The following is a 14,261-nucleotide window of genomic DNA, read 5'->3' as shown; positions in this document are numbered from 1 at the left end:
TTTTTTTTAAACAGAAAGGTTACTCACAACAAGGTCTCTAAAACAGTATTTTAGAGAGGAAGATGATCTACCCAAAGAATTTAACATAAAAGCTTGATGGGGAATTTCAGAATGAATTAAGGATGAAAGACCTTTGTGCTCCATTTGAAGCTGAGTGCTTTTTAAAATCAGAACCAACACAAACATGTCCATTTGACTTGAACCCCAAACTTCACTTCCCCATCTAAAGAAATTTCCTGGACACTGGAACATTCTAGATTTAAAAAAAAGCTCTTTTTCCTTTATGGTGAGATAATAAAACTGTTTTGTTCAAAGCATTTCACTGAACTCTTATTTTTTAACTAGCTGTATGTTTTATAGCGGTTAGCACTCATGTCACAGATGCATTCCTCTAGAGACACTGCATATATTTCTAAATACACAGAAGATAGTTTCTCTATTCATCTGAGCAATTTCAAAACATTTCTGAAGAGAAAGAAATTACACCTGAAAAATTTCTCTAGTCAATTCCAATGAACACTGCATGTAGCCTCCAGTTATTTGTTTCACTTCAACTTCAGAGTGGGTAGACACAGAGGCTTCTAGAAGCCACTTAAAAATGTTCTGATAGTGCAAATAGGCTCCATTTTAAGAAACTCTTTTAGTGGAGATAAATTATTTCTGTAGAAAATAAGAGAAAAGCACAGCAGGGTCCCAAGTGCTAATCAAAGGACATAGTGCTTCAAGAAAACATTCTTTCCAAACAAATTGTTGGAGAACTGCAATAGTCCAGCTTGTACTGCAATTACTGCAAGAACACACTTTTTTTTTTTTTTTTAAGATTTAGGATTTTAATTTCTCCTTGATCAGTATGTTCCAAATCTATAAAAGCCAGAAGACATTTTTGCAGAGATATTTTTATTTGGGAAATCATTGTGCTGTCATTTTCTATGCATCATCTGGTGATGCATAACAAATACCCACCAGTTGTATATTTTTTTTCCCTGACCTGAGTCTTCCTCCGAATGGAAGAATTAACACTGGTCATTATCACTGTTGGCAAGAAGAAATCTCCATGAGGCTGGAATTATTTGGTGAAATTTTGTAAGCTGTTAAAGCAAGATGGCTACTTTGGATGATCAGAGTAATCCTTTTCTGAATTTATTTCTTCAATTTCTGAATGCTACGTTACATTTTTTTCTTACTTAGGAATGTGGTTTCCGAAAAGGTTACAATCAGGATGATCCCTTAATTAAATTCCAGCTTTCACTTTGATTTGTAGTTAGGTTGCTATCTTAGGAAAAATGTTAACAGGAATTCTTTGAGATTAAAAACTCTGTGAAGCATTTGATATATGGGAGCACTTCAAGCTCCAGCAAACTGGAGCTATTTGTTTGGCTCTGAAGAATCCACTGAAAGCAGAAAGCTTTCTGTAAAAGTCTTCTATAATGGTTTCATTAGTTCAAAGTATGACTTTTTCCCACCTACTTGCTTACTGGTATAATAAATGCTTTTACATAAATTCTGCAATAGTGCAGGAAACTGTTGGATCCTGCAAGTTCACAGGAGTTTTATTGCTTTCCATGAACCTACAAACTGAACTGACTGTAATACATAATGCTGCGGCATTGCTATTTGTATACTATACATCCAAGAGAGCTGATTGCATATTAAAGACACCTAAAGAGTACCATCGCAAAGCCCACTGTGCAATATGTTGTAAAAATCACATAATATAATAAAACCCCTATTCAAAAGAGCTTATGGATCAAGGGTAAAATCACCCTTGCTCAAAGACCATGCACCATGAACGTCCTGTGTGGAAAGTGCAACGGGATTCATACAGAGCACTGTCTTTTACTGACTCCCTGCACAGCTGTGAACTGTCTTCAGGGCTTCCACTACATATTCACAGCAGAAATAGCCGTGTTGCCTTAAGACAATACTACCCCGCTGGTGTCTGTTACTGTGCAACATTAAGCTGCTGGTGCTAAACTGATGGACCGGTCACGTGAATGCTTTCTAGCCGCTTCTGTGCAACATCAAGTTGTTAATTCAAAACAGCTCTCAGCAGAATGTGAAGTCGACCAGGATGACTTTGCATTGCAGTTGCTGGGGAACGCTCATCCAATCCATTCCACCGATGCAGCTGTGAGGTTATAATCACAGCTGGAAAGGTGATAAGAAACATCTGGAGAGGCAGTACTAACAGCAGAGCTGGTTTTGCAGTGAATGAACTCTGTGCACAGAGGACTTGAGTGACATTACCAGGACATTTTAAGATTAGGACACAAATAAAAATTAAAACACTGAAATTCTACAGAAACTCAGTGGGGTGGCTCTACTGTTGCACCTAATTCTCTCTTTCCTTAAAAATCCCCCTTCTTATGCTTTTCAAACATTAGTACAATTAATTTGCAGCAGTAGATTTAGCAGTTGGTCCCAGGCTATTATCCTTTTGTGTATAAAAAGACATAAATTTCAGAAGCTAATGCACGGCATGAACTTACTTTAATGACGTCTTCATCAGAGGATTTGCACTCAACTGATTCAGAGATGTCTGTCACAGCACTGTTCTCCTCAATGGAGACCACTTTGATGGGCACTGCCACTGTTTTTCCCGTGAGAATTGCAGTGTTCAGAATTTCCGTGTCCTGTACACAAAACAAAGCACAGTGCTGTTCAGAGACAGCTAAAGGGATTTCCAAAAGGCAAGTAGTTCAATCGGACTTACACTCACGAAAGGTGCATTAGTTGTCAGTAGCTAACGATCTCAAACAGGTGCAATTTGGTAAAACACAGTAAAACCTCAATCATATTTTAGCTGCTAAATAGTCAGCTGCACTGCACACTGCTAAATACTGAGCAATATGACTGCAGCTAAATTCAGTCCAGGCAGGCACACATCACAGGTAGCTTCCACTTTTTCAGTATGTGGGGCTTTTCCCAATATTTACCTTCCAAAATACAAGTTCAGAGTTTTTACCAAATTGGATTTGATTGGCAGTGTTTGAGACAGGATACAAGAGCCTCAAAAGTAAAAATACTGTTCTTTGAGTCTTAGACCATTGCAAGGACGGGGCCTCTCTGTGAACTTTGTATCTGGAACTGTTTCAAGATTATTTAATTTCCTTTGATAAGGCCAATGAAGCAATGTAAAGAATCCAGGAGTTAGTGATGCTATTAACTGCAGGGAAAACAACAAGGAAATTTGAAGTTTGAACTTGGGTCGTGGCATATAAAAGCTTTTCAATGCACTATTGACCAAGCTAACTCTTCTAACTCCTGAACCATTTCAGCATTGTTGTATTCCCAAGATTCCCATGCAGGAATAACTTTGAAGTTTTCTCCAAATTTTCAACTTTGAGTTCTATATAGTGAATAAAATATTCAACAAAATCCTTATCACCAAAGTCATGAGGACTGAAGCCACTGATGTCAACAGCAGCAAAATGGGGCACTGATACTGTTGCTGCCGCTTTCAATTCAAGTTTAGTGAGTTTGAAATGTAGGTCAGATTTTCTTTTCATCTTGCAAGTTATTATTTCTCAGGTTCTCCTACAGCTCTCATAAGAGATCCCATCAAACTTAAACAAAACTGCTAAAAAAGGAATATTGACTGTTCTAGAAACGTACAAACCCTACATAATTCCTATGGCATATATGAAAGCAAAGCTACCCAAACACAGTAAATCAGTGCCAGATTTATAAATAGTATTATTAGGAACTCTAAGGCTATTCTCAGGAACTCCTGACTTTCAAAGGCAGAGACCACCCCAGCTGTCCCCCATACAAATTCTGCTGGGTACCTGGCATTTTTGAGCACTGTATTGAAATACATGGCTTTTGGAGCTTAACTTCTGCCATCCAAACTTGAAAATTTTGTTCCAGAAGTATTTATTTCCATGTACTGGCACTTTGATAAGTCCAGAAACAGATGCAAAGGAGCAGATCTTATTTGTGAAAAATCCTCAGTAACAAATCCAACTATTCCTCTGTCTGCAGACTGCCAAAGCAACAAGCATTAAATAACCCACACAGCTTCACCAAAAAGCAAGTTCAACATATTTTCTGCTGGGTATTTGGCTACTGCAAGTGCTGTATGTCCTTTGAAATTAATCTTTTGCCTCGATCCCTTAAAGCCTTATTTTTTGTGACTCTCAGTGTTAAACACTGCGAACTAAGGACTCCAGGGCAAAGGAGCAGCAAAAGAGTTTGTGGAAATGACAGGACATCTTTTCAGGCTATCTCAGCTCTGCTTTGAAATGATTCTACTCAGATCCAGTTTTAACTTCGCAACTGATATATATTACCGATAGAGAAATCTATTTTAAAGGGACAGATCAGAGGAAGAGAAATCCCATAGAGCAATAAGTTTCAGATACAAAACATACTCTGTGGCTTGAGGATTTACCCATACTTGCATTTAACGGTAACTTATGAAGTTAAAGATAAATCAGAAAATAAACAAAGAAATAAGCCCTGCACCACTGCCAAGAACATAAAAACAAAGACCTGATTACGCAATGAGGTGAAACTTCAGTGCCACAGGCAGCAGATTAAATTCATCATCGGGTTAAACTTGCAACAAACTGCCTGGGAGGCACTAGAATTTCCTCCAGCTCAGCTTTGTTCATGCCTGCAGCGTTGAGTAATCAGTGGCTTCAACATGAAGTCAAATATTAGGAAAAATAGGAGAGAAGATAAGTGGGAAGCCCAGGATACAAAACCAGAGGCACTCTGACCTGCATGAGGATCCTGTGTTCCTGATTTCCCAGCCCTGCATAGCACCAGGAAAAGACCAGCTTCTTGGTCTGCTCTGGCATCACCCTGGGCGATGGCGAGACTGCCAGCAGAATTGTGCTAAACCACATTTGCTACACCACCAGCCACAGCTGCAGCTAAGTTCTGAGCCTACACCACAGCACCACCAGACACTAGAGGACAGGATTAAAATGCAGTATTGGAGACAGGGTTTAAAAAAATGGGATGCAATAAAGTTAAATGACAATTGCTAGTCTTCTGTAGGAACAACTAATCCTATAAATATAGGATAGAAAAGATTCAACAGGATAAGCTGCTTTTAGAAAAGCATTTGGGGACTATAGCAGATCACAAACTGAACATAAATCAGCAATGCATGTTACTGTGATTAAAAAACAAAACCAAACCAACCAAAGAACCCTCCCATGGTAAATTGTATGAAGAGGAGTATCACCTGTAAGATGTGAGGTATTCCTACTCAGCACTAGCAAGGCCTCAGCTAAAGGACTATGTCTGGTTTTGAGAGCTATGCTGCCAAGAAAAACTTTCTCAAGTGAAAAGAAAAAAAAAAGAACAAGGAGAATAAATCAAAAGACTAGAAAATAAGATCCATGAGGAATGACTGAATGAACCGGGATTGGTTAGCCTAGAAAAGATTATGGGGACAGATGATTACTGTCTCCATATACATAAAAGTCTTCCAAAAATGAAGAAGAATAAAGTATTTCCCATGTTCATTGACAGGGACAGGGGCAGAGCTAGTGGGCTTAAACTGCAACATGAAAGATTTGTTTGACATTAAGGCAATCTTTATTACAAAAATAATGATAGAGAATTGACGGAATAGGTTGTCTGGGGCAGAAGCAAAAGCACAGTTTAGCCTAAAAGATCTTTGAAGAACAGGTTATACGTCATTCAGAAACAACATAGGTTCTTTGAGTCAGGTAGAAGAGGAAAGGGAGCAGATGACCTCCTGTGATGCCCTCCAAACCTGTATTCTAGTAGTCTCCATCTTTTCAAAATTGAATGATAACACAATAATCTATACATCTTATATTTGAAATAACCCTATTCTGCTTCACCCATCCCAAATAACATGATCCTTATTCACTGGACAAAAGAGAATGATCTATACCTGTAAAATAGGAAAGCCCGACAGGAAAATGTGACTGATAGTCCTGCTTTCTGCACTATATAGAACAGAACTGATGTACCAATTGTTAAGTAATAATCTGCCACTTCTGTTTCTTTCTTTCCAATAGGTCATTATTGGTGTATCTGAATTCTAAGTGGCCTTGATATAAAGCCATTATTACAAAGGTCGAAAAACCTTTTGAAATTTCCCAAGACCTTTCTGGAGACAAGACAGAAAATTTGCCTACTGGCACATTACCAGCAATTAGAAACCTCAATCTTCTGCCCTTTGCTAATGGTTTCATTAAAGGAAGCAGTGTGCATCTGAATGAATTTATTTTGATTAATTACTTCAGAGATGCATCTGGCCCCAAAATTGTAAAAGTCATCACTGGTCATGATAAAGGGCTACTGAAATTTTATATCCCTTCTCTGTAGTCCAATATGAACTTCAGGAATTTCAAATTCATGAAGTGTACAAAGGAGATAGAAACATATTGCATATATTTTCTAATGGCTTCATAGCTAGTACCATTACAATCCTTAGATATCCTTAGCATTGGGAAGCAACTGGTAGCCACCCAGCTACTGCACTGAGCAGTGATGGAAACCTTCATTATTCCATCTCCACTGAAAGCACTCATAACTCATTGGTATTACACAGAGCAAGAAATACTGAAGTATAAGCAATTAATGTATTACGCACTATGTTAAAAGCAATTTCAAAATCTGCCACTTCCCTCACTCTATAAGTGCCCTTTGTATTCAACTGTGATATTAAAAAAACCCCAAAAAAACACTGAAGAACCAAGCCTTGATTTTATTGTCTTTTTGTTTAGAACTAAAATAGAAAAACGTGTGTCCTATACCCCTGTATATGGAATAGCCTTATGGCACAACTTCTGCCTCCTGTATGTTTCCTTTATATTGCTGCAATAAACCCAAAGGCTTTAACGTAACAGAGAATTGACCCATTGTCTGCACCCGTACACAAGCTGTTAGGCAGAAATTCTAAATAATGTATGAAAGGATCCACGGTCCAAGACTCCTCAAAAGCTGAACTGAAACTCATAAAAAAAGCTGAAATAGAACTCTGTTCTGCAATACTGAGCATTCTGAACGTGCACCACAGACAAGGGGGCTCCGATGCAGCACCCGAACTGTTTTCCTTGCATTCTGGCACCTCCTCTAATACCCTTGATTACCCACGGATAAGCAGAAATAGTAGTTGAATCTTTAAGATTACGTCAAGCAACATTAAGAAAACAATTGTTCTCACATCAGAATAGGAAACACAATAGCTGGTATAGGTGGTGATTTTTATGTTTTATTCTTAAATGCAATATACTATCCTGCTTGCAAGCTAATTTGGGAGTATACAAACAAGATTACTAAGAAACCTTTAGAGAGACTAAGGACTCACTTAAAATGTAGGCGCTTTTCAAAATCACAATATCTTGGCCATTTCCACATTCTTTAATTTTTAAAATCCCCCCCAAGAACTAATCTACTTTCTGTGCAGGCCACTCCTAAAGTTTTAAAATCAAATTTATTTTGTGTGGCAAAAGACTGAAAGCATCAGATAGCAATGTTTGGACTTGTTCCCAATAAATTCAAAAATGGGGAAAGTAGTATGAAGTAAATTGAAAAAGCAGGAAAAGGATGAGTTATAAGTAAGCATCAACATCCAGGTTGGAAAGAAGCTTCTGTAACTGTATTACAAACTCTAAAACAGCAAGGGTTATCATTTCCAAAGTTGAAACGGAGAACTACACATATAATTCTCATTTACATAGAAGGGAGATTTGAGCTCTGAACATCTTTGTAAGCCTCAAACTGTCTTTGCAGCGCAATGACCGGATCCCAAGAACATCTGACTCTGACACTGCAGAGAAAGATTTGGTTTTCTTGTAGAAGAATTACCTACAAACTCCCAATTAGGATGGTTCTTTCCTGTTACCAGGGCATCCCTTCAATGAATTCAGCTTATGAAGGAAATCATTACTATTTAAATATAGTTAATTAACAAACAGTAGCATTAAGGAACATTTTTTTCTTGCTCTTATAATGGTTAGAGGAAGACTCTAGAGGTTAGACATAAGGCTCGAATCAAAGGAGATATTCAAAAGCAAACAACTGAATTGCGTGCATAAGAAATTACTTTAAAAATGTATTGATAAGTTTTAACTTCAAGCTAGCTCTCATAAACAGAACAGTGTAAATGCTTTTACTCAACACACCATTTTCATTATCCACTAACAAAACATCTGCTCTTTCCCACCCCATGCAATATCTTGTGTACTAGTCTAACTCAAATCAGCACTGCATTTGCTTGCTCAAAACCCCAACCTTTTGCAAAGGACCTGAACAAGTTTTATCAGGAGTAGCTGAGGGAACTGGGGTTGTTCAGCCTGGAGAAAAGAAGGGTCAGGGGAGACCTTATCACTCTCTACAACTACCCGAAATGAGGGTTGGTCTCTTTTCCCAAGTAACAGGTGATAGGATAAGAGGAAATGGGCTCAAGTTGTGCCAGGGGAGGTTTAGATTGGATATTATCCAATCTAAAATTTCTTCACTGAAAGGGTTATCAAACACTGGAACAGGCTGACCAGGGAAGTGGCTGAGTCACCATCCCTGGAGGTATTTAAAAGATAGGTAGAGGTAGTGCTGAGGAACATGGTTTAGTAATAACTTAGCAGTGGTACGTTAACGGTTGGACTTGATGATCTTAAAGGTCTCTTCCAACCATAACAATTCTATGAACCATCAGACTCTGCAACAAGGACACAGAATCATACCTCCTCTACAAAAACCTTCAGCATATTTCAGTGACTTCAGAAATGAAGCCCTGAAGTCACAACCTGATACCTACTACAGATAAAAAAAAGCTTCTCTGCTGGCATACCTTTGCAGCAAGTGTAGTATGAGATCTTCATAGAACAAGAAACTTTTACTGTTCATCCACCTTCCTCAGATAAACAAAGAAAGTAAGAGGGCTAGGTCACTTTCCCACCCCTTTATAGTTAAGCACTTGATAAGTTGTGGCTCAAGTGCAACTAGTTAGGACCAAGAGGTACTCCCATTCATTCCCATGCATTCTTGATTTGGGAAAAAAAAAAAAGGAAGATTTAATCAAGAAGCCCATAGGCTAGAACTGGTGAGTATTATCAGCCTAGTGGTTTGGAACTCCTCTGTGTGTGCCTGTACCAAGTTACCACAGTTACAAATCTTGATACTACATTTGAGTAGATCAGGGAAAGAATTAATTGGCATTTCAAAGAAAAATGGTGAGATTGGAGCCAGGCAGGGAGTCAGACACTAGATTATATCACACTGAGACCTGAGTTCAGTGAGACGACTACACAGAATTTGATGCAAGTATTACCGCTCTACAGGAAGTCTCCAAGCTTTCCTGGTTGGAGCCAATGTTAAGATTCAGAGTACCATAAACTTTTTTTCATGCTCTTGGTCTTGGTTACATCAGGGTTAATTTGGATAAAGTCCACAAGCAGTAGGACTGGTCTAAACATTTTCTTCCACAGCTGCACTCATCATGCTACTTCACAGAAACCTCAGCAGAACTGGTATTCAGAAAAATCACTACAGATTTAGAAAGGGAAAATAACATCCAAAAAGCTAATGTATCCAGAGCTGAGAAGAAGCGTATGCTCACATTTGGTCATTTGAAGTTAGGTAACACTATGGTTGACTCTGCAGGAATCTCACATTTTATTCCATCCCTGTTTCAGTCAGGGAACTTCCACTTATGTCAGTGGGAGCTCTGTGCAAAGAGCAAGAATACAGAATATGAGCCTTAGTTGCTTGAATTTCGCTGAAGAGCAAACCTTATGTTCATCCAACCTCTCAATTGTAAGAAGGCAAGCATTCAGCCATGACTAATTTAGGAACTAATTCAACATTAAATTGCAGCAGAATGAGGAAGCAAAGTGACAGCTGTTTAATTAAACCCTAAATCCGATTAGATGGTGTTATCAAGAGAAATCCATGGGAGCCTGAGGTCATGAGAATGGTCCTGTTTACAGGCTGAAAATTCTGTAAGTGGAATCTCATAGAATGATGTTAATCGTAGCTTACCATTAAGATTTCTCCCTCACACAAACACACTACTTTGTGAGTAACAAACCTGTGCTACAGACCTGAAGGAGTGGCACAGGAAAGCCAATTATGTTTTAATTTATAAGGAAATTTTATTGAAGAAATCTGTGGAAAAGAGGCAGTTGAGTACTGTCTACCTTAAAATCAAAACAGTATTTGTCTTATGGAAAAAGGACAGAAGCAGCAAGCCCTTGCGTGCTTTTGACAGCACTTGAATCAGTGGAGACAATGCCTAGGCAGGAGAGCTCCAGGAGATGTACTGTGCTTCCAACTATTTTCAACCCATCACCCTTGATGAACCGTGACACCTTGGCAACACATTTACAAGAGAAGAAGATGAAGATGTGGGAGATACAAAGTAAACTCCACATACGCCAGTTGCAAACACCATAAATAGTCTACTGATGAGCACTAAGTGATGCATCACAAGTTTCCAGGGCATCCTAGTTAGCGTGATGCACAGAGCTGTACTGCACTGCAGACAATTGTTACGCTGATCTGAGAGTCTGGTAACAAGATGGTTGTAGATTTGTGTTATTAATACTACTAAGATTACAGCTGATGAATAAAATAACATTGTTAGACAGCAGACTGTTTATCTACATAATCCCATGATTAAAAGTAAATTACACATTGTGCTTTCTGCCAACCAGATTCTCTGCCACTCCACACTCACAGACAGTATATACAAGAAGGGAAAGAAGCTGATCTTCTGTTTTTAAATTCTCAGCACGCACTTCAGAAGAACAGGAGTGTTTCTACCGGCCAAAGAGTTTGCACGTGACTGAGGACCTCCCTGAGGCAAATCCACTTCATGGCAGGCAATGGGGAAGGGCAAATTTTGCTGGTTGGACTTTGGTTCGCTCTTTTCTTTCACTTGATTCCAATCCTATTGGCCCATCACATGTAAATCCTGCTCTGCTTCATTCATCAGTTTATAACATGAGGACTTTTACTTCATGAGTAATATCACATTGCAAAAGAAATGAGGTAATGCCGTTGAAGCAGTAAAACCAAAGGGGTGAAACCTGCTTACTTAATAGCACCCCTCAGTATTCAAACATGGATCCAGAGGGATGATTACTCCATGACTCTAAAGCCCATAGCGCCAAAGAAAATTTAAACTAATGAACAAATTAAAAGTGGTGAAAAATCAGGCCGTTCAAAATCTACATAAGAAACAGACTTACTCAATAAAAGTTGCCATTTTTCCATTCTTTTTCTGATGACAACAGCAGAAAAAAGGATCTCAAAGTTTCTTTTGGATGGTAATTTTTTTCGACACACGACAACACTGTAAGATATCTTCTCTTTGTGAAATCTTTGTTAAATGGCCAACAATGTAAATGGCACAAAAATTAAGGACAATACCTGCCCTGAAGAACAAATAATGCAGAAGTGAAACACAGATAAAACATCACCCATGGAAAGACCCAAGGGTGGACGCTGGCATTGTTCTGTCCCTAGCATGCACAACATCTGCTTGAAGAGCTTGATCAATGTGATATCTGCGGGTCTCCAGGAGTCTTAAAGGTAAATGGAGGAAATGTGGAAACAGGGACATAGGGAAGGGATTCAAACTTGTATTTCTCACCTCCAAGAAGAGTGGCTTTGTTATGAGTACAGAGCTAAAGGCCACCAGTGCATAGGCTAGGCTGGGGCCCCTCACCCATTTCTCCTGGGGCTGGACCACTGCAAGGAAAACAGTGGCAGATTCCTGGGGCCAGGAGGAGAGAAAGCAAATGGCATTAAGCTGGGATGGGAAAGTCTCCGGCCCAGCACAATCTTCCCTGTATTTTTTGCAAACCATGTAATTTATGACAAAGATCTGAGTGTCTTTTCAAAATGGGAACTCAGTGTTCTGCAAATGCAATGCCTTTTTAATCAATGATCTTGTCTCTGTTTACAGTCTCCATATTGAGATAAATCTTAATTAGTGGCCCCCTACATTAGCAACAGACCGTTCCATTTTCTTCCCTGCTTGTACAGTTTTCAAATACTCTGCTAGTGAAATTTTTGAGTGCTGATAAATTATGCTCTGCAAACAGAAAAGGGGAATGTAGAATATATTAACAGATAAGGATGCAGAAAAATATCTTTGGATTCTTGGATGACTAATCCACACTTTCTTTGCAGTGAATCTACCCTGTTAGCATTCGAACGTGCAAAAGGAAACATAGCCAATGATTACTTTGATTTAGCAGATACAGGCTGTATTGCTAAATGTAATTCTATCATCACTCAAAAGTGAGCATCTCTTTTTAAAAAGTAAGAAGAGACTGGAGCAACTGAACAAAATTAACCATGAGTTTAATTGCTATGTTCTGTTTACAGTTAGTGACGTAAAACGATGGAAAAATGTTATAAAGCCATTACTCAGATCTGTGTATCAGTACGAAGGCCACATTGACTTCCATCAGGTACAGAGGTCTGACGCTACCCAGATTATTATAACAACAGGATCTCACTTCTTACTGCTTGTAATTTTGAATAAAAAAGTAAAATCTTACCAGTGTAAACTGTTCCCATGTGCAAAGTCCATAAACAGTATTCTGGCTAGCAGAAAAACATACAATAGACACTGCCTGCTTTATAAGGATGAATCCTCCAAAAAGGACAGTGAGAAACATTTTGCTTCAAGCTGCAGGCTAATGAACGCCTTTTCTTCAGAGCTTATGGAAACAGCAATTATACTAGCTGACACAGTAGCTTCCTGAGATCTGTTAAAGAGGGATACCCAGGATCTGTCTCTTCATTTCCAATGTGTTTGAAACTAGGTGGGATGAAGAAACCTTATTAGCCAGTAGGTCCAGAAAGGTATAACGCCTGTGAAGGTCCTGTCACTTGTGAACAACTGAGAATCAAATTCAGGTTTCTCTTAACAAATTTGTTTCAGAAGTAAATATTTATTTTATTGTATTTTTTATACTAAAAAATCATATGCATTTATCATATGCAGCTCACGATGCCAACTCAGAACTTAATTTTGGAGCTGCAATAGGTTGCCACCAGAACTGAGACTAACCAAGAAATTTTATTTCCTCTCCCTTTTATAATCAGAATCTAAGCACTTCCATTAATATGTCTACCAGTAAAGTTCCACCGCCTGAATATCAATGCTATTTGTATTTATTATTTGTATAGAAGTAATCCCATTCTGGCTCCACATGATAGCCGGATGTCAATATGCTGAGCAGTGACTATAATAAGAGACTGTTTCTACACTGAGGAGGAAAAAAGAGCAACCAGATCAACTGATTCTCAGCACATCTTGGTGAATAACTGATTTTTGCTGTTTTCTGAACAGATCTAGGAATAAGAAAAATCATTCCCACACCACCTGACACAGTTTGATTTTGGTTTCTTGCTGAATAAAATACTCCAAAAATATTGAAGTGTTCTAGTTTTCTTTCCATTTTATCTTCCAATAGTATTTGGGGAAATATATAGCCTCAGTGTTACATCAAAACAAAACCAAACCAAAAAATCAAGTTACTTCTATTTATAAAGTATGGACCCCCAAATACCACTTAGGCTAAATGGGTCTTGATTTGATCCTTTATGGCTCTTTTAATTTTTTTAATATATAAAACCCTTGTTTTGTGTTATTTTAAAACTTCTCTTTATCTAACATAAAGCCAGGTGGAATGAGAAACATCTGGTCCTTTTCCCTCAGAGAGCACGGATTCAGTTAAAACAATGACTACTGACTCCTTGGAGAACCTGCACCCTTGGAGGAGCTTAGATACCAGATACCTAAATTGTGAGGGATTAAACTATTTACCAAATATGTTGGGGAGGCATTCCCACCAGCAGCAAGAATGAGCAAACCTTCTGCAAGGGAAGAGATGTCAGGCAGATTCCCCCAAGACCGCAGACCACCAGTCTCCAGAACTTCCCACTTCCTTCCACTTCCCACAAGAACTGTTACACTGCTCGGATCGGGCAGAGAGTAACACGCTTAGCTCACACATGACAATGGATTACACTTGCATTTGAAACTTTTTTTTAATGAATCAAGTCCTCAAGAAATAACTTCAAACCTTCCCTACCACCCTAAATTACTCTGACAAGATGATCTCATTAGATAATCTAACCCCCTAGGCGATGGAAAATGCAAATTAATAAGGACATGAAATAAAATCAACTGAACATTTTCATGCTTGATTGTGTCTTTCTTTACCATCTTAACAGCTGTAAATGAGCATAGTTTGTCTTTTTAAAGTGTCTATCATAATCAATGTGTATCAAACAGTGACTGAGCCTCT

At 38.5% G+C, this 14,261-nt stretch overlaps 1 protein-coding gene across 2 annotated transcripts in view; it reads right to left on the bottom strand.

Annotated features, from left to right (window-relative positions):
* The window catches only part of TMEM132C (transmembrane protein 132C), a 213,961-nt gene that overhangs the window by 25,292 nt on the left and 174,408 nt on the right, over window positions 1-14,261 (bottom strand). For both annotated transcript variants that reach the window (XM_074159483.1, XM_074159482.1), the window contains exon 5: window positions 2,490-2,633. In XM_074159483.1, coding sequence (XP_074015584.1) covers window positions 2,490-2,633 — 144 coding nt within the window. The remainder of the gene's footprint in view (window positions 1-2,489; window positions 2,634-14,261) is intronic.

This window comes from Numenius arquata, chromosome 16 (genome assembly GCF_964106895.1).
Source record: "Numenius arquata chromosome 16, bNumArq3.hap1.1, whole genome shotgun sequence".
Lineage (NCBI taxonomy): Eukaryota > Metazoa > Chordata > Aves > Charadriiformes > Scolopacidae > Numenius > Numenius arquata.
Note: the sequence above shows the minus strand (reverse complement) of the source record. Positions and strands in the feature narration are given on the sequence as shown.